We start from the raw sequence: 19115 nt of genomic DNA, 5'->3' as shown, positions 1-19115 counted from the left end.
ATGGAAATTATGACTTCCTACTGGCTCCTTCCTCTTCAATGAATGGTGATTTGGGATCTTGGTTATTCTCAGCTCTACCAACTGCTCAAAGCAGCAAAATTAATCCTGAAAGCGACTGACCGGCGGGGCTCACAAACGAGAGGAGTCCCCTTGGGTGGGAGCTGTCACCCCGATTAACAGATCAACCTCCCGGAGCACAGCACGAGGAAGTGAACCCCCGTGCACACGTGGAGTGGCCCAGGCACGGCAGGTTCACCTCGCCCTACCCAAGGTGATCCGCACAGGAGACGGGGTCACTTACACCTCCTGCTTGTATCGTACAGGCCACGCGATGGCAACTGTGCCCATCACCCCGAGGGCCTCTCCAAATCTCTCATTCTGAATACCACCGCCAGGCTCTTCACCCGCACCCATGAGTGAGAGGACATCACTCCAAGCCTCAGATCCCTATACTGCATCCCCCCAACTCCACGTCGGATCAAATCAGCGTATCTCCTCGCCACTTGTAGGATACTACATTGCTCCAGTCTCCCGTCTCGCCCTATTCTCCGCCTCGAACGCCGCACTCTCGTAACCGAGGCGAGACACCGGTAGATCTCCACTCAGTGGAGAGCCGATCCCCCTTCTCATGCGCTGCTCCTCTGCTTGTTCTTGCGGTCTGGAACTCTCTCTGCATGCTGCGTGGTGACGAGCAAAGGGCAGTGGGGCCACATTTGTTGTTGTACTGCACTTCTGTGCTCCTGCTGTACTTCATACCGTTCGTCTATGCTCCCCGCACCGGGGTCATAAAACCCCCATGACCCAACCGGCCTGGCGGAGGCCCCCATCCAGCAGTGGACAGAGAATGTGCGCGTTCGTGCGTTTCTCGAGACGCGCTTTAGCCTACCGTGAGCCCAAAGCGCGCACGGCTCGGGCAGTGAAGGCGCCGGGCGAAGGGCATCCACTGTGTGTTGTCTCACAGCGACTTGTGAGTTGGTATATTTGCAAGCAGCGCGTCATTAGCATTCGTCCCACACAGGGCAGCGCGCGGCAGCCTGGCAGTGGCGCACTCCGCGTGAGAGGCTTTTGTTGACTACGATGCGAGCGCGCTGTCGAATGTTCCAGGGGGGGGGGGGGGGCTGTGTCGCGTGCTTATTGACTCTTGCCTCGGTCACGTTAGCAACTGTTCGGTGCAGCTGCATTCAGAGCGCGACTCTGGTCGGTACGGGCCCGACCTGCATTTCAAATCCCGCAATTCCAGTAATCACGATTACCGCCACGAACCGCGTCGTCATCCTAACGGGATGTCACCGCTCATTTATGGTGCGTGCATTCATCACAAACGTTAGCATCGACAGTAACGAGACGAGGCTGTGTTTCGCCCGCAAGTCGTATTCACGCCCACCAGCCTGAGTGGCCACTGGACGAATGTCTCGCAGTAGGTATTCTCTTAAACAGGCACACGCTGTGCTCGTTTTGACTTTTGAGTCTCATCAGCAGAGCGTGACCCGTCAAGAATATATTCCTGGGCCGCCTCTTGTTATTGGCCATCCATCACCACTGGTATTGCTATAGGGCCCTCTGTGACCGCTACGGGGCCCATACAGAGATGTACACGCTTTCATTCCGCAGTGGATTGATCATGGCTGATGGTGATAACGATAAGATATAAAACATGCTATTCCGATTATGACATTTCAAATATTGCAATGAGAAGATACAATACTAATCAAAGTAAATCGTATGACTCCAAAATAACTACGCGCCTTAATTTGTGTCCATGACTTTTTAATCGTGCATTGTACAATTGTATAATTGCTCTACATTAACATCAGCTGAAAGGAAGTGCGGCTCCCAGCAGACATGCTCCACACTCAGCAGCATCAACAGCAGCCTTCCCAGAATGGAGCCACACGCTGTAGCCGCAGGGATGGCTACAACAACACTGGGAGGAGGATGCGTGCCTACATCATCCTCACACACAAAGAGAACTCCCTTCACTTGTTTCCCCGTTAATATTTGAGTCAGCATGGTGACAGAAGGGCGACTGCCTCTACAATCTGCAGAAATCTGTTTAAAGAAATCTCAGACGGCCTCCGATCTGTCTGTCTGCCCAGGTCCTTACTGTGCTCCGTAAATAAATATACGTGCGTACTCAACTCCAGTTTTGTTATATTGTATTTATTTGTGTGTGTTTTATACGTTGATTGCTTTGTTGTCATTGTTCTTTGGTTTATAGATCTAAGCATCTTGTTCACCTCTAGCCGTTTGAATGAACCTCGCGATGTGATGAGATGCGACGCACGATAAACACACAGTGAAGATGATTCAGTGTGAAAAGTGGCATTATTTTTAAAGTCATAATGTGGGCCTTGGCCTGTGTCGCATGACACGAGCAAGGTGTGTGGCACAAAAAAGAAGCTCCGTGTACACCCAGAGCTGGGCCGTGACTTCTCCCAGGTATGCTGCTGATGCGTATTGAAGTTGGTGCGATGTTCACAAACACACCGGTGGTCCACACAGCGGCACTTGTGGATCTGAAATGCCGTCACTTGCAATCATTTAACAACAACAACACAAATGCACTGCATACAGATGTTTGTTACAGCTCATGGGATACAATTAGACACGCGCGTCATTTCGTGGAAACGCACGGCTCTGCCCTTCTTTGTAAATGATTTTTGGAAATGTAAAAACAAGTTGGATGGATATCGCGGTGTCTGAGAGGACACCCGGAGGTGACGAGGAAGCGCAGTGCCACTGCGGAGTGAAGCCGTCACTCGCCGAGCGAGGTTCTGGCGGAGCGGAGAGCCGCAAGTCGATCCGGTGTCTTCCCGTAAGTCGCCCGACTCTGGGTCACACGGGGAGGGAGGGAGTCCCCTCGTGCCGTGACATCTCATGACACTTCACAGTGCAGAGCAAACAGGGCGGCCAAACCAGCCAACTCATTTTATCTACACTTCAAATATGTCACCAAACCTGAAAAACCAGGTGTTGCATTAACATTCTTTATTCAACTTCACAAAGTAAGCGATAACAATAGGTTGGTCTGTTGTTCTAGAGGAAGATGAATAGTGGCTATACAGCTGTGTGAATGTTTTTCACAGGGGGGTGGTGGATGGTGGCCAAGTGCGATCACTGTTTCTCGTCGTAATCGCGGTGTTGGGGGGAGCCGCGTGGCCCACTGAGCCCCAAATGCCGAGCCGCGTTCTGGGGCCTCGTGGGGGCCTCCAGGGGGAGGGGGTCGCGAGCGCCCCCGCGTGGCCCGCGCGGTGACTGCGGCGCATGGCACCACGGGCCCCCGCTGCGTGCTCGCCCACCACAGCGCCTGCTCCACATGGGATGCTTCGAGGGAAACTGTGAGTGGTTCTGCTGCTGCGGCGGTGATACCGCGCCGGGTGTGGGCAGAGTCGCCCTGCTGCTGCTGCTGCCGCCGCTGCTGCTGCTGCTGCAGGCGGACGTGAGCGTGGCCACGGAGGGCTTTGCGTGGAGGTCCCAGTGGTGGAGCGGAGCCGGCGTCGGCCCTGTGGCCTCCTCACGCATTCAATGGGGCCACCCACCTTGTCCAACTCTCTGCCTCCCTCCACGCATCTCGGCGCCTGGATTACGGCGCAGTTGCACCGCCTGCGTACTCTGTAGCCACGAGGCCCTAGTCCGGCATTCACTCCGTCTCCGAGATCTCACCACGGCCCCCAGCGCTCGGTATTTCCCCAAACCCGGGCCACGTCTCTCGTTTGGCACAAAACGAATCGCGGCGCGGGCCCTGCCAGGGAGCGGCTGGGCCTCGGGTGGCAGCAGCCGCCAGTGGCCGCCACTCCCGGGGGTTGGAGAGGCCGCATGTCCCGCTCCTCTGGCTGCCACTGCCGCGTTCGTCTCCACGGGGGGGGGGGGGGGGAGTACCGGCTGACTGGCATCGCGGAACCGTGAGGGGGGCTGCGGGGGAAAGGCCGTCATCCAGCAGTGGATAGATCACGGCTGACGATGCCTGCATACTTTGCGGTGGCAGCACTTATTAAATGTCACTTCTGCCCACCGTAGAGTCACGTTGCATCGGGTTACGGTGCGGACTTGGCATGAACTCCCCCGTCATGAGACAGGGACACGCTTCAGATGAGTCTCGGCCATTTTTTTATTGTCTTCCACGTGTTCTGGTCTCAAACTCAAGGCCCAAACACCTCCACATGTGTAACAATAGACGAGTTTGAAACGCGCCACTTTCCTGAGTGACGTGTGGCCATAATTTGTCCAATTCAAAGGCAGCAACCGCCGTTTATTGAAACAATTGCAAAGGCGTTGAGATGGTGATTGGCAAACATTGTGTTCCTACGTTTCCACACAAATGTGATGTTTGTGTACCTTGCGCGTAGCTTCTTGGCACGTACGCTGATGTTATGGTGGGTTTGGTGGTGGGGAAGTGCGTTGGCAAGCTACGCGGTGTGCTGTCGGGTTGTTGTGCAGTGGAGAGGTGCTTGAGCGTCATGCAGGCCGGCTCCACCATGCTCAAGCTCCGGCCCGGCTCGCGTGCCGTGGCCTGGCACAGCCTGGCCTGGCACCCCGTGCCACGCGTCTTCTACCTCGACCAGAGCCGGCGACGCATCTGCTGGCGCCCCTCGCGCAAGCGCCACAAGGCCGCCAGTGCGTGCCGCAGGCTCCAGCTGCACGCACGACCACCACCACCACCACTCTGGACCGGGCGCGTGACGCGCGCGTGACGCGCGCCTCGCCGTCATCGTCCGCGTGCGCGCGTGTCGCTCTTCCCCCGCAGTTTGCATCGACGCCGTACGGGAGGTGCGGCAGGGCTGGCCCGTCGGAGCGGCGTCCGGAGACTTTCATCCAGAAGTGTCGACGTTCGCTCCCTACGACTTCTGCGGAGGCCGTGGTGCCGGGGTGGACGCCGCACTCGGCCCGGGGGAGGCCACGGCGGGCGGCCGTGGCACTTTCGGGCAGCCCGACTCGACGTGCGTGCTCAGCGTTTTCTACGGAGCCGTCGACGGACCGCTGGTTCTGATGACCGCTTGCCGAGAGCAGGCCTTGGCCTGGCGTGTGGGCCTCACCATGATCATGGCCGGGATGAATGTGGGCTCGCCCAGCAGTGGGCCCACGTTTCACTGCCATGAACAGTATCCGACCCACTCGGACGGCACGTGTGCGAGTGTGTGTGAGCCAAGAGGTGTGCAGTGTGTGTGCGCGTAGCATCTGTGACGAGTGAGATCTAAACCTGTCCTGTGCCTCCCCGAGGTTGACACACACTTAAATGGGGATGCAGGTGGCCGGGTGTGCCGTGCCGGCCCTGCCAGGCGCTCGCTAACAACACTGCCTCCACGGGCTGTACGGTGAAATGTTGAACGTACAGTGTGCGATGTCACGTTAATAGTTTGTGTGGACTGTGTAGGACGATGCGGCAAGTTGAATGTGGCCATAGGTGAATATCAGGTGATTGAGGTGAGAGGTGAATGAGGGGTGAATGTGGCGAGCGGTGAGTGAGAGTTGGACGCGTTGCTTGCCGGAGAGAGGGAGAGCCAGGGAGAGATCTTCCCTGACGTGACCCCCAGGCTCCTGGTGCGCACGTTTGCCGCGGCCGACAGGAACGGCGACGGGCGCCTTGCGCTGGACGAGGTCCGCGCTCTGCTGAGCAGCCTGAATCTGCGGCTGTCGCGGCAGCGCCTGCACGACCTCATCCAGGTGCGACCCTCGCCTCCGCCGCCCTCTCCCTTTCGCCTCGAAGTCTCCCGCTCGCTAACGCACCGTCCCTTTCCCTCTGTCTGCCGCATCGCGACACCATGGGAGATGTTGGCGGCTTGGGGAAGCCTTTGTCCAGCAGTGGATAGATCGTCTCTGGCGAAGATTATTCAACTTGCTAATTTTTCTCACGAGCAAAGGGTTGCGGCCAAAGTTTCGTCTCTGCAACGTTCGAAGATTATTATTTGCTTACTGGATTAGAGCAATAAAGGCATAAATGTAAATCATATTAACCATGCCACATTTGTTGAGGACACAGTCATTTTAACAACAATGAAAATTAACGACAGGAAATTATTGAATAACTTAATAAAGCTGCAAAGTTGGGCTCAAGATAAACATGAGCAAAACGAGTGACGTAGTGACACAATTATTTAATCAGATCACCCCCAAAGTGTATATTTACCTCGACCACATAGTTTTTTCCATAATTTCTGGCCATGCACTACCCGTGTCTCATCAGTTGATTATTTGCTCCCAATGTCAGCATTCCGTGCACCTCCGATTATCACGATTGGCGACGTACGGAGAATCATCTCGCGCTTCCGGGATCCGCGCAGAAATGCCCGTGGCACAGAGTGCCCGGTGCGGTGCCCAGCTCACGAGTGGCGCTCAACATCCGGGAGATCGCGAGGAAAGACGATGTCGACAACTCCGCTCGGTGACGCGTGCGCCCGTGTGTTTTGTTTGCCACGCAGGCAACGGATGTGGACAACGATCGAGGGTTTTTATCGTTTGAGGAATTCTCGTCGTTCTACGCTCTGATGTCGTCACGTCGCGACCTCCTCATGCTGATGAACAGACACGTTCACAAGACGCAGCCGTGGCAATCGGACGCCAGTGGACATTTTGATCGTAAACCATTGTGGAACGTCGGTGATTTGGCCAGATTCATGACGGAAGAACAAAAGGTGCGGTCACGTGCGCTGAATTAGAACGTTTATCCGTACGCTTCGCTGGTTTCAATGTGGCGAATGCCACACGGATTTTGTTTACGCAAACGGTTTACACCGGAGAGTTGTTTTTCCCAGGTTCCCGGTGTGACGAGGGCGATGTGCTTGGAGATCATCGACAGCGTGGAGCCAGATGCGGAAAACAGACGGCACGGCTGCCTGAGCTTAGAAGGTGCGTGTGCGTGCGTGCGTGTGGCAACCCGAGTTCAATTCTCACTCACAGCCAACATTGGTGACGAATATCCAAACCGGTCCTGGGCCTGCCCTCGGTCGACTCGGCCTCAAATTGAGTAGTACCTGGTGAGGTGTGTTAACTGTGCTGTCCTGCATTGGTGTGCTCTAGCAGCACTTGCTCTCAGTCTGTTAGACGCCACGTTGCAGAGTGAATCTGAGTTGTACTTGCTGAGCTGAAGCGGCACCTGTGTGTGGGAGTCTCGGGTTATATTTGTTGTGAACATTGGTCGGCATCCTCTAAAACCCAGCTTACACCCCCCAGCTTGCAAACATCGCTTGTGTGATTTACCTGTAAAGTCCGATCACACTTGTTATTTCCACATTGTGTTGGATTATTTTTGTACCACAGGTTATCACTTGGGTAATATCATTTTATGAATGGATGTTCGGCTAATGGCAGTGAGAGAGAATACAGGATTCATGAACGAACATTTCACGAACCATGAGCTGTCATCCCGAAGCAGCGAAGGCTCTGATTCGTCACGCTTCATGCAAATAGACATCTCTAGAATGATCAGTTTGAGGTTGATTGAACACAATTGCTTTTGAACACGAGTAATTCTGGTTGGCAATGATAAGCGTCTCCTCCCCGCGCCGTTAGGGGTTGGGGTTAGGGGCGCCGTCTTTGCCGTCGTTGTGTTTGCTAGCGGTGCAAACTGTGTGTGCGCGAGCAGGGTTGACCGCGTACCTGTGCGGCCCCGCAGGTGACGCGGTGGACCCGGCCCACAGCTCCGTGCACCAGGACATGGGCCTGCCGCTGACGCGCTACTGCATCGCCTCCTCGCACAACACCTACCTGACGGGCGACCAGGTGACGTCGCGGGCGTGCGCCGACTCGTACGCGAGCGCGCTGCGCGCCGGCTGCCGCTGTGTGGAAGGTACCGAACGGCGCGTGGGGTCGCTGTGAAACACAATCTCTGTTGAGACTGGAGGAGGAATCCGATGAGCTATGAGCCTCTTTAACACATGTCCCCAGTAGGGGTGGGGTCCACAAGTTACAACAACAACAACACACGACACTATAGGAGTGCTAAATAGAGAAAAGGTGAAGCAAGTCACTTAAATAAATAAAGATAGAAGTGAAAATTGCATAGGTATATCAATTCCTCTCTACCGAGGTCGAAGCGCTCACACGGCTCTCACTCCCTGTGGAAATCCACAAACAACGTCCCCGCTTGCTCTGCCATGAAAACCGCGATTTGATGCCGAGCTCTCCATTCTTTGCGATAATTTCACTTGCAGGGTGCATTAGACTCGTGTATATCCACGTCTGGTTACATATTCGTGCAACAGTCACCCTATGTCTGTTAAATGTTTCAGTAACTTAATTATAATTACATTAAGATCGGTCTAAAGATAATGTCTCAGCAGACTTCTGCTACAGAGAATTTAACATTGATTTATGTTCGTGCAATATTCCCATGTGACACTTGTTTTTGTGCCGATTTCTATTTGCTTCAACGCGGTACTGAGACAGGAGGTGGACTGATGAAGCTAGTTGCAATTACTGGCGAAACGTCGTACTCAGATTGTAAATGTTGTGGATTTGCTCTCCAACATACGGTGTGCTGTACTCGTAACATATTGGCACGTTCTGTTTACGTGACATCCCTTACTGGTTGGCTGTGTCGGGTGTGGCGGGTTTAACGACACATTTATTTTTACGCGATCTAACCCAGAAAACCCTGTTGTATTATGTATTTCATTTGTATTGAGCTGGTCACTTTGGTGACCCAGGTCAATCTCGCAATTGAGTTTCATGTTGGTTTCTTGAGTTCTTACCAGGGTCAAACAAATTAACTTTTCACTTCTTGTCCAGGGAGGAGGCTTCTTCCACTCTGCGTGCAACGAGCAGAGGAGAGGAGAACTCGGTGGTGTTCGCTGTGCTAGCTGCAGCCGAATGGCACGGACACTTCTTCTGGGATGCCAATAGGGGGGATAGAGTCAGTTCTGTTCTGTCTGTTAGTAATTCGAACGTGCAATCTGGCTGGCCCGATTTTAGCGTGACGCCGTTGTAACGGAGGAATATCCACATTCCGCACTTTGACGTGAAGTCTCTATCTTCAGTCAGTGGTCTGCGCAAGATGCGGAGAGAATGTCACAGATGTGTCTGGCGGAGCGGGCATAGCAGACCGTGCGCTCGCTCTCCTGTCGCGTTTTGAAACGACCTCCGTAGTCGACAGCTGGGACGGCCCGGACGGCGAGCCGATGGTCACGCACGGGCGCACGCTCACGACGCGCATCCCCTTCCAGGACGTCCTGCGGTGTATCGGCGCCCACTCCTTCACCCACAACCCGTGAGTGAACGCCCCCCTCCAGCCTCACGCTCCCCCCTGCAGCCTCACCCCCCCCCTCCAGCCTTACCCCCCCCTCCAGCCTCACCCCCCCCCCCTCCAGCCTCAACCCCCCCTTCTAGCCTCACCCCCCCTCCGGCCTCACCCCCCCCCCCCTCCAGCCTCACCCCCCCCCCTCCAGCCTCACCCCCCCCCCTCCAGCCTCACCCCCCCCCCCCCTCCAGCCTCACGCCCCCCCCTCCAGCCTCACCCCCCCCCCTCCAGCCTCACGCCCCCCCTCCAGCCTCACCCCCCCCCCCCCCTCCAGCCTCACCTTCCCTCCTCCAGCCTCACCCCCCCCTCCAGCCTCACCCCCCCCCTCCAGCCTCACCCCCCCCCCCCCCTCCAGCCTCACCCCCCCCCCTCCAGCCTCACGCCCCCCCTCCAGCCTCACCCCCCCCCCCCCTCCAGCCTCACCCCCCCCCCTCCAGCCGTGCACCCCGCGCTCCAAGCTCCGGTGCCACAGCGAGCGGCCGTCCCGCTCGGATCGAGCGACGGCGGCGGCAGCGTGCAGTCCCGGCACGTCGGCAGGTTACGTGAACAAGGTGCAGAGCGCCCAGGGCCATGGCTGGCGGTACATTCCAATGGGCGGAGGCATCACGCTGCAGAGCCGTGAGGAGTCCATGCAAGTCACGGGGGTTGTTTGACCATACTTCACCACAGTGGTCGGCGCCGCTAGGTTCGTAGCGCCGTACACGGAACGTTGCCCCCCAACCGAAACGCGACTGACTGCACATGAACAGGAATCCAAGATCCAGTTCACGTCCGGTGACCGCACTGCACAGAACGCATTTAATTACTAGGAAATGGGGTGAACGCAACCATTCCCACTGATACGCAACAACTTAATCTCGTAAACAATGTCACAGGGGCCCTTCACATCAATCATGTGGCCGTGGGATGACAGGAGGGAGCCGAGGGATTTGGATGACACCACAGCTGATGAGCCCGATCCTGCGATTAGAGAATCCGATGTCAACAGAGCACATTGACATCGGTGAGTTAAACGCCCAGATTTTATCCTGTTACGGAAATCTTGCGTCCCATAAGGGGACTTTACAGGACTGACGCAAGCCGGCTGGTTTGTTTCAAAGCAGATGTGAGACCGCCGCGTGACAACACGGGGAATTCCGTCGGTGTTTGTTGCGCTCTGGCAACGCTCGACGGGGAGGAGACTCAGAAGGGGGAAGCCTCCAGAGCGAGGACTCTCCAGGGCGGCAGACGCCGCGCGGACTCCGCACGGACTCCACATGGACTCCGCACGGACTCCGCACGGACCCCGCGCGGGGTCCGTGCGGAGTCCGTGTGGAGTCCGTGCGGAGTCCGTGCGGGGTCCGTGCGGAGTCCGTGCGGAGTCCGTGCGGAGTCCGTGCGGAGTCCGTGCGGAGTCCGTGCGGAGTCCGTGCGGAGTCCGTGCGGAGTCCGTGCGGAGTCCGTGCGGAGTCCGTGCGGAGTCCGTGCGGAGTCCGTGCGGAGTCCGTGCGGAGTCCGTGCGGAGTCCGTGCGGAGTCCGTGCTGAGTCCGTGCGGAGTCCGTGTGGAGTCCGTGCGGAGTCCGTGCTGAGTCCGTGCTGAGTCCGTGTGGAGTCCGTGTGGAGTCCGTGCGGAGTCCGTGCGGAGTCCGTGCTGAGTCCGTGCGGAGTCCGTGCGGAGTCCGTGCGGAGTCCGTGCGGAGTCCGTGCGGAGTCCGTGCGGAGTCCGTGCGGAGTCCGTGCGGAGTCCGTGCTGAGTCCGTGCGGAGTCCGTGCTGGAGTCCGTGCGGAGTCCGTGCGGAGTCCGTGCGGAGTCCGTGCGGAGTCCGTGCGGAGTCCGTGCTGAGTCCGTGCGGAGTCCGTGCGGAGTCCGTGCGGAGTCCGTGCGGAGTCCGTGTGGAGTCCGTGCGGAGTCCGCGCGGCGTCTGCCGCCCTGGAGAGTCCTCGCTCTGGAGGCTTCCCCCTTCTGAGTCTCCTCCCCGTCGAGCGTTGCCAGAGCGCAACAAACACCGACGGAATTCCCCGTGTTGTCACGCGGCGGTCTCACATCTGCTTTGAAACAAACCAGCCGGCTTGCGTCAGTCCTGTAAAGTCCCCTTATGGGACGCAAGATTTCCGTAACAGGATAAAATCTGGGCGTTTAACTCACCGATGTCAATGTGCTCTGTTGACATCGGATTCTCTAATCGCAGGATCGGGCTCATCAGCTGTGGTGTCATCCAAATCCCTCGGCTCCCTCCTGTCATCCCACGGCCACATGATTGATGTGAAGGGCCCCTGTGACATTGTTTACGAGATTAAGTTGTTGCGTATCAGTGGGAATGGTTGCGTTCACCCCATTTCCTAGTAATTAAATGCGTTCTGTGCAGTGCGGTCACCGGACGTGAACTGGATCTTGGATTCCTGTTCATGTGCAGTCAGTCGCGTTTCGGTTGGGGGGCAACGTTCCGTGTACGGCGCTACGAACCTAGCGGCGCCGACCACTGTGGTGAAGTATGGTCAAACAACCCCCGTGACTTGCATGGCGTGAAGTGGTATTTATCGAGCAGTAAATTGAGAGAGGCTGTCTGCTCTCGCCGCTCTGTGTCGGTGGCAAGACTTGATCGGCGTTATTGTTTAGAATACGGAATTGTTGGTTGTAATTGGATGATGAAAATTAAAGGCCAGTTTCTCCGAATTCCTACCGCCATTGACCCGTCTCGTTGTTACAATGGAACAAAGTCCGGAAATGTTCCTCATGAGATTTCCCCACTGCTGTCTGCACAGTGGTGAAACGTTCCATTCTTCACTTTCAGATATCCGGTCATCGTCTCCCTGGAGAATCACTGCAGTTTGGCTCAACAAGACAAAATGGCCCATTACTTGCAAAGCATTCTGGGAGACCTGCTTCTGCTGCCCTCTGACCTTCCAACAGCTGATGATGCACAGTGGCCCTCGCCACAGAGCCTCATGGGAAAGATTTTGCTGAAGGTGAGGTATGTAAATGACATGTAGCGGTGATGTTGTTGGCGATGATAGCGGTGATGTTGTTGGCGATGGTAGTGGTGATATGAGCGATGGTAGTGAAGATGCACGGCCTGGCGGGTGTGACTGGGAGCGCAGGGTAAAAAGATCTCGGTGACAACGCAGGGCGTGGACGGCGTGGAAGACGCTGAGTTGGAGAGCGAGACGAGCGTGAACCGTGCCCAGGTGAGGTGGCACCGTGCCCAGGTGAGGTGGCACCGTGCCCAGGTGAGGTGGCACCGCACCGCACGCGGTTGAAGTGAAGCGGCCGCGCTGAGGAATAAAGTTGGGCGTCGTCGGTGTGCCGCGTGCGTGGTGGCCGTGGCCACATTGTGCCCAACCCAACAAAGGGCGCGACGTGATTTATACTCACGGTGCAGATGTCCCAAGGAGCACGCGGGGTGTTTGTGGCGATGTGCATGAGACGCGGTGAACTCCCGCAGCGGGGGACGGGCCCCGGCCATATGCTGTCAGCAGTCAAGCTGGGGTCTTCCCACGCTGGCCACAGCCCACACACCTCACACACCCCACACACCCCACACACACACACACACCACACACACACACACCACACACACACACACCCCACACACACCACACACACACACCCCACACACACACCACACACCCCACACACCCCACACACACACACAACACACACCACACACACACACACCACACCCCACACACACACCCCACACACACCCCACACACACACCCCACATACACACCACACACACATCACACACCTCACACACACACCCCACACACACACCCCACACACACCCCACACACACACACACCACACACACACCACACACACACACACCACACACACACCACACACCCCACACACACCACACACACACACCCCACACACACACCACACACACACCACACACACACACACCACACACACACCCCACACACACACACACACCACACACAAACACCACACACAAACACCACACACACACCCCACACACACACACCACACACCACACACACACACACCACACACACACACACCACACACACACCCCACACACACACTCCACACGCTTGCCATAGCTCAGACCCCACACACCCCCACACACCTCCACACACCCCCACTCCCCCACTCACCCCACACACACTCCCCACACGCCACGTTGTTCCAGTGCCTCCCCTGTGCCACGGCAGGGAGGCGGTGCGGCTGGCGTGTGCCCCTGTGCCGAGGAGGTGGCGGCGCACGGAGAGGGGCGTGCCACGGTGCGCCGCAGCCGCTCTCTCCTCGGTCTCCTGCCGCGGCGCAAGGTGAGCAAAGCCTCTCGCCACGGCGACCACGACCGGCGTGGCCTCCGCCGCTCATTCTCATCTGACACGCACCTCCCTGCGCCCCACTCTCGCGATTAAACTGTGTCGCCCGTAGGCGCAGAACTGCCGCGAGAAGGCAATCGGCAGCAGCTGTGGCGACAAACTCCCGGGTTCTACCAAGCGCCCCGTGGCCTACACCGTCAGGTCAGAGGACGCAAGCGGGAGGGGGCTCGCGCGTCAACTAGCACGGCAAACGCACGAGCGTACGTGCGCGCGCACGGGCGTTCGCCCCGATTGAGGAACGGCAAAGCAAAAGACCGCTCCTCGGTGCGGTCGCAGCCGACGCTGTTAACGAGTCCCTTCCCCCGCAGCTCCCCGTGCCAGGGGCGGGAGCCACGAGGCGAGGCGAGCCCGCGCGCGGGGCCTCCCGTCCCGCGGACCCGCCCGCCGTGCCTGTCGCGCGCCCTCTCCGAGCTCACGGCGTGCTCGCGGGCTCGAGGAGCCATCGACGTCGGCTCGCACGGTGAGAGACGCGCGTGGGGTCCGGCCTGCGCCGGGGTGCCCGGGTCCGTGGGCGGAGGGACGGGGGCTCCATACGTTGCCGACCGAGTGAGCCGAACGGCCGCCGTCTCGCCCCAGGGCCACCTCCCCGGTGGAGCGTGACGTCGTTTGCGGAGCGGCAGGCCTCCGCGCTGGCGTCGGAACGCGCGCAGGAGCTGGCGGCGTTCGCGAGCGCTCGCCTGGCCCGCGTCTACCCCTCGGCCCACCGCGTGTCCTCCAGCAACTACGGCCCCGAGCCGTTCTGGAATGCGGGCACTCAGATGGGTGGGTGGGCTCCGGCGTGGCTCTCGGCACGCCGCCCTCGCCGCGTCCAGGTTCACTCTTGTCGAGCGTGGCGGCGCCGTCTGCGACGCGCTGACCTTTGAAGGCAGGGGTTGGTGGATCACGTGGCGTTTTGTGAAACTCCCAAAACCCTGTGCGTTGTGAGATGGCCAGAAGATGGTAGCACAGTGTAAACGAGTTCTTAAATCCACCTGTGTGGAGATTTTAATGTTATTCGCTCGTGTACACGGGATTTCTATGGGCACATGCAATATCACTCCTTACAATGGAATTGGCCGAACATTCCGATCCAGAACACTGCTGAAAAAACGAAAGTACGTGTGTATAAATGCATACCTTCTGTTCCACTTAGGGTGCTGTCAGTTGTTGGAAAGTGGAGATTGCAGTGACGGCAGGTAAATGCCGCAAGGGACGTCCGTGACCTTGGGAGTGACCTCATGCGCTTCCCCTTCATTCCAGTCTCTCTCAACTACCAGACGGAGGGGCGGCCCATGCAGCTCAATCGAGCAAAATTTGCAGCCAATGGGAACTGTGGATACGTCCTGAAGCCGGCTGAGATGTGCACGGGTGAGTGTTATCCTTTTCAAACATCGTGTGAGCGCGACTGCACGGCGTGGGGAGGCCCTCATCCAGCAGCGGGTTGATGAAGGGCTGTCTAACCGCATGTTTCACGTTGTGGAACGAGCATCACACAGTACATTCAGCTCGCGGTGCCTCTGCGCTCTGTCGCTGGCCCGCTCTCGATGCTTTCCCTCTGTTCCCGTGAATTCAAGTTGGCCGTTCTATTAAGATCAGATCGCCCCCGCAAAAGAAATGTGGAATTTCCACAGGTGGCTCGGGGCCTGCCCGGCAATGCTCACGCTAACGCTAACACGGAGACTCTGCCACTCGCGACCCTTGACCTGTTCCCTCAGGCCACTTCAACCCTCTGAGCGACGATCCCTCCCGGGGCCGGGCTCGCACGTACATCACGGTGCGCGTCATCAGCGGACAGCGGCTGCCCAAGCCCGCCGTCTCGCGGCTGCCCTCTAGAGACGAGGTGAGGACACGCCGCGAGAGACACGGGGGAGTGGAGGTAGCAACACAATCTCCGTTAAATCGTCTTGCCCTGGAGAAGGATGCTCTGTCACATACGTAGGCTTCCCCCCGTAGGTCACAGGGGAATAATGAGAGTCTACGTATGAAATGAAGACTCCGGGAAAGCGACGCTTTTGTAAATTCAAGATCGCGACTCCCACGCACGCAGCTTTCGGCTCCTGCAGACCAAAGCCCGGGAGGCCACCGCGACCAGGCCCAGAACGGGTCCGCAGTGAAGAGCAGCAATGCCTCTTCACTCGCACGCTCCCGCCTCGCCTGTGAGAGGAGCCGTGAAGCGCTGATAATGGAAGCACGGGGACTGACCATGTGTCGGGCTTGAGTGCGGGGCGTGAGTGAGTGCGGGGCGTGAGTGTTGTGCACGATGCATCTCCACGTTGCGCTCAGATCATCGACCCCTACGTGGAGGTGGAGGTGGTGGGGCTGCCGGTCGACTCCGCGGTGCGGCGCACCAGGGTGGTGGACGATAATGGCAAGGAGCAAACACACACAAATCATACACAAATTATACACACACACCCCATACGCGCACACACACCATACGCGCACACACACCATACGCGCACACACACCATACGCGCACACACACCATACACACATCATACACAGACAGTCCATGAAGGCTCCACGGGGGATCTGCGTATTTGTCTGTCGGTGCACGAGCCGCGTTGTGCGTGCCGTGTTCAGGGTTTCAGCCACTGTGGGACGAGACGCTGGTGTTTATCATCCACATGCCGGAGCTGGCCATGGTGCGATTCGTGGTTTGGGACGACGACCCCATTGGGAGAAACTTCATCGGACAGAAGACGATCGCCCTGTCCAGCATCCTGCCTGGTTCGTGCTAAATCTCTCAGCGCGCGCATGCACACACACAGCACACTCGCCACACACAACACACACACACAGTGCACTCGCCACACACAGCATCACACAGCGTACACACAGCACGCACAACCGCTCACCAACAAACACTGCTCACCAAACATTCCCTCTCGCCATATCCACACCACTCACCAGCAACATGCAGCAAGCAGACACTCAGAATTCCACTCACCATGCATATACCACTCACGAGTACAAACGAGAAAATTAAATCTGTAAGCGAGCACCCACAAAGGCCAGGATGGCACACCCCCTGCACCATGCCCGGCCACTTTTCTCCTCTGTGCTGATGTTTACACCACGCTGAGGTACATTGGGTTGGCCTCGGGCCAAAGTTTAGATATCACTTGCCACCGAGTTTAGCTATGACTTGGAATCGAACTCGGTGCACGAGTTACTTTGAAACCATACCCCACACTAATGCACTACACCCTACGTACTCCGCACAGATGGCTCGCCATGCCCCCCTGTGTCGAGCCACAACTGTTCTTCCTCTGCCGCCTGTGCCGGGCCGCAACGCTCTTCGCCGTGGCTGATGTTGGGCTCTCTGCTCCACGCCGGTTGATGCTCTCTCGCCTGGCAGGTTACCGCCACGTGCGCTTGGAAGGCCTGAGCGAGGCGTCCATCTTTGTTTACGTCACCGTTGAGCAGATCCACGGCAAGGCAAGCGAGCGCTCCGTCTACGTGTTCCCGCGTGACTCTTCCCAGTGCCTGTGAATGCCCTTGTCACGGATTTTTATTGCATTGTCTCCCCACTGTTTTCACGCACATCATCCATATGTAAGTCACTGTGCCTCATCGGCTTTTCCCAGTATGAAGACTTGAGATGCTAATGAACCAGGTTTTTTACTTTGTGTGGTGTCGAGTGTGCAGATAACACCCCCAGCCCCCTTAAGTTCAACGAATCGTTGATTGCGGGATCACGATTCGATTGAGAAATCGTGTTATTTTTTGTCTCGTTTGCACTCCCTCGTATGTTGTCTCATTCAATTAATTACCCTAAAAGTTACATTCGCGAACGATTGCATTTACCCATACACGCCTGGAATTCAAAGTTTCCACTTATTACCGGAGTGGGATGGTTCAGTGTGGTGGCTTGTGGTAACAGGCCTTCATAAGCAATAGCTAGATGAACGCTTCACAATAGGTTGTGCATCGCACAGTTCAATTAGCAGGCGTTAGAATTCCGACTGCACTTGCTGAAGGTGGAGGAGTTGCAGCCGCTTGCTCGTGTATGCCCTGGTGTGTGCATGTATCTCGCGTGGCCGCGTGCAAGGCCGCGTGCAAGTCCTTGTACGTACGTCTGTGTGCAGGCGAGGCAGGCGTCCAACCTGATGCGAGCTCTGGGTTGCAAATCGAGGGAATGCAGTGTGGGGGATGCACCTCGTCGGAGGCACGGCATGAGAGCCACCCCCAGGACCTCTCTTCCATGAATCGTCCACCCTGGACCTCTCTTCCATGAATCGTCTACCCTGGACCTCTCTTCCATGAATCGTCTACCCTGGACCTCTCTTCCATGAATCGTCTACCCTGGACCTCTCTTCCATGAATCGTCTACCCTGGACCTCTCTTCCATGAATCGTCTACCCTGGACCTCTCTTCCATGAATCGTCTACCCTGGACCTCTCTTCCATGAATCGTCTACCCTGGACCTCTCTTCCATGAATCGTCCACCCTGGACCTCTCTTCCATGAATCGTCTACCCTGGACCTCTCTTCCATGAATCGTCTACCCTGGACCTCTCTTCCATGAATCGTCTACCCTGGACCTCTCTTCCATGAATCGTCTACCCTGGACCTCAACCGATCGCCCCTTGAGTGTGAACACACTTCGATCCGGCTCTCAGCCCTGATCCAAGACAGATTTTATCTCAATACGGAACCCAAGAGCATTGTATTCCATCAGATGTAAGGGCAATGCATTCTTCCAATTCCTCTCTTATCTTCAAGTTTTTCACGAGCACTAATCAGCTGCTTCAATGAAGGGAATGTGCAAATGGAGCTTTGAACACAAAACACCTTACCCGTGATTAAATGTCCTAGCATTTACCCGCGAGGCATTGTTGTGGTGTCACTGTGTACGCAATGGGTAGTAGGGTTTATGGGAAGTGTTTTTTTTTATTTAAATTAGGGTTGTAAGAGGACTGTAAGATACATTTGTATGATTTTATGTAATTTGTAAACTTTTTAACTTCGGATTTTAATTAAGTATATTAAATTATTGGAATATAAACTGTATTGTGTGGTTTGGAGTAAGGTTTGTTCATTGCCAGTGGACTGTTTTTGGGCCGTGTGTGCAAGGTCACGTCTGTGTAAATTTCCTTTAGAAATAACAGCTGCTGCTGTGATAGACGCCATCAGTGACCACATCACGAATGCGTCAAACCAAGAGTTCGTCTCACTAAGTGTCATAGCAATGGTCTCACTAAGTGTCATAGCAATGGCCTCATAGCGACTCAGAGAAAATGTGTCAGACTGGGTCACAGCAACCTTGTCTAGGGCATCAGTGGCCGCTACTTAGTCATAACGACTGCACCATGGTGACCATTACAGACTGTCAAGGCTGTCATAGAGATTGCGTCAGAGACGATGTTGTACCTCCTGTTATCGAGACTGTCTTCACGACCGCGTTACAGGGGCTGCCTCGGCAACTGTGCCAGACGCCATAGCGACTGGCATAATGGCTGTGGAAATTTACAAAAAAATATTACATGTAAAAAATATGCAACAGCTCATGGCGAAATAGCTAATGGTCACTTGTACAAAAGGAAAAATGTGAGCGTATTAC

The 19115-nt window shown here is 56.5% G+C and overlaps 1 protein-coding gene across 1 annotated transcript; it reads left to right on the top strand.

Moving 5' to 3' along the window:
• The first annotated feature begins 4282 nt into the window (after positions 1–4282).
• Positions 4283–18463, top strand: LOC133341182 (1-phosphatidylinositol 4,5-bisphosphate phosphodiesterase eta-2-like). The gene is made up of 19 exons (XM_061549636.1): positions 4283–4614; positions 4745–5099; positions 5532–5661; positions 6417–6629; positions 6750–6843; positions 7580–7783; positions 9082–9202; positions 12005–12179; positions 12312–12398; positions 13395–13508; positions 13624–13712; positions 13880–14031; positions 14148–14333; positions 14811–14918; positions 15266–15390; positions 15834–15918; positions 16134–16280; positions 16912–16991; positions 17642–18463. Exons 1-19 carry the CDS (start codon positions 4371–4373, stop codon positions 17759–17761), a joined length of 2829 nt encoding a protein of 942 aa, XP_061405620.1. The 5' UTR covers positions 4283–4370; the 3' UTR covers positions 17762–18463.
• Positions 18464–19115: the final 652 nt, after the last annotated feature.

This window comes from Lethenteron reissneri, chromosome 11, assembly GCF_015708825.2.
Source record: "Lethenteron reissneri isolate LAM-NWPU_2019-01 chromosome 11, ASM1570882v1, whole genome shotgun sequence".
Lineage (NCBI taxonomy): Eukaryota > Metazoa > Chordata > Hyperoartia > Petromyzontiformes > Petromyzontidae > Lethenteron > Lethenteron reissneri.
This window is presented reverse-complemented; position numbering and strand designations above follow the sequence as displayed.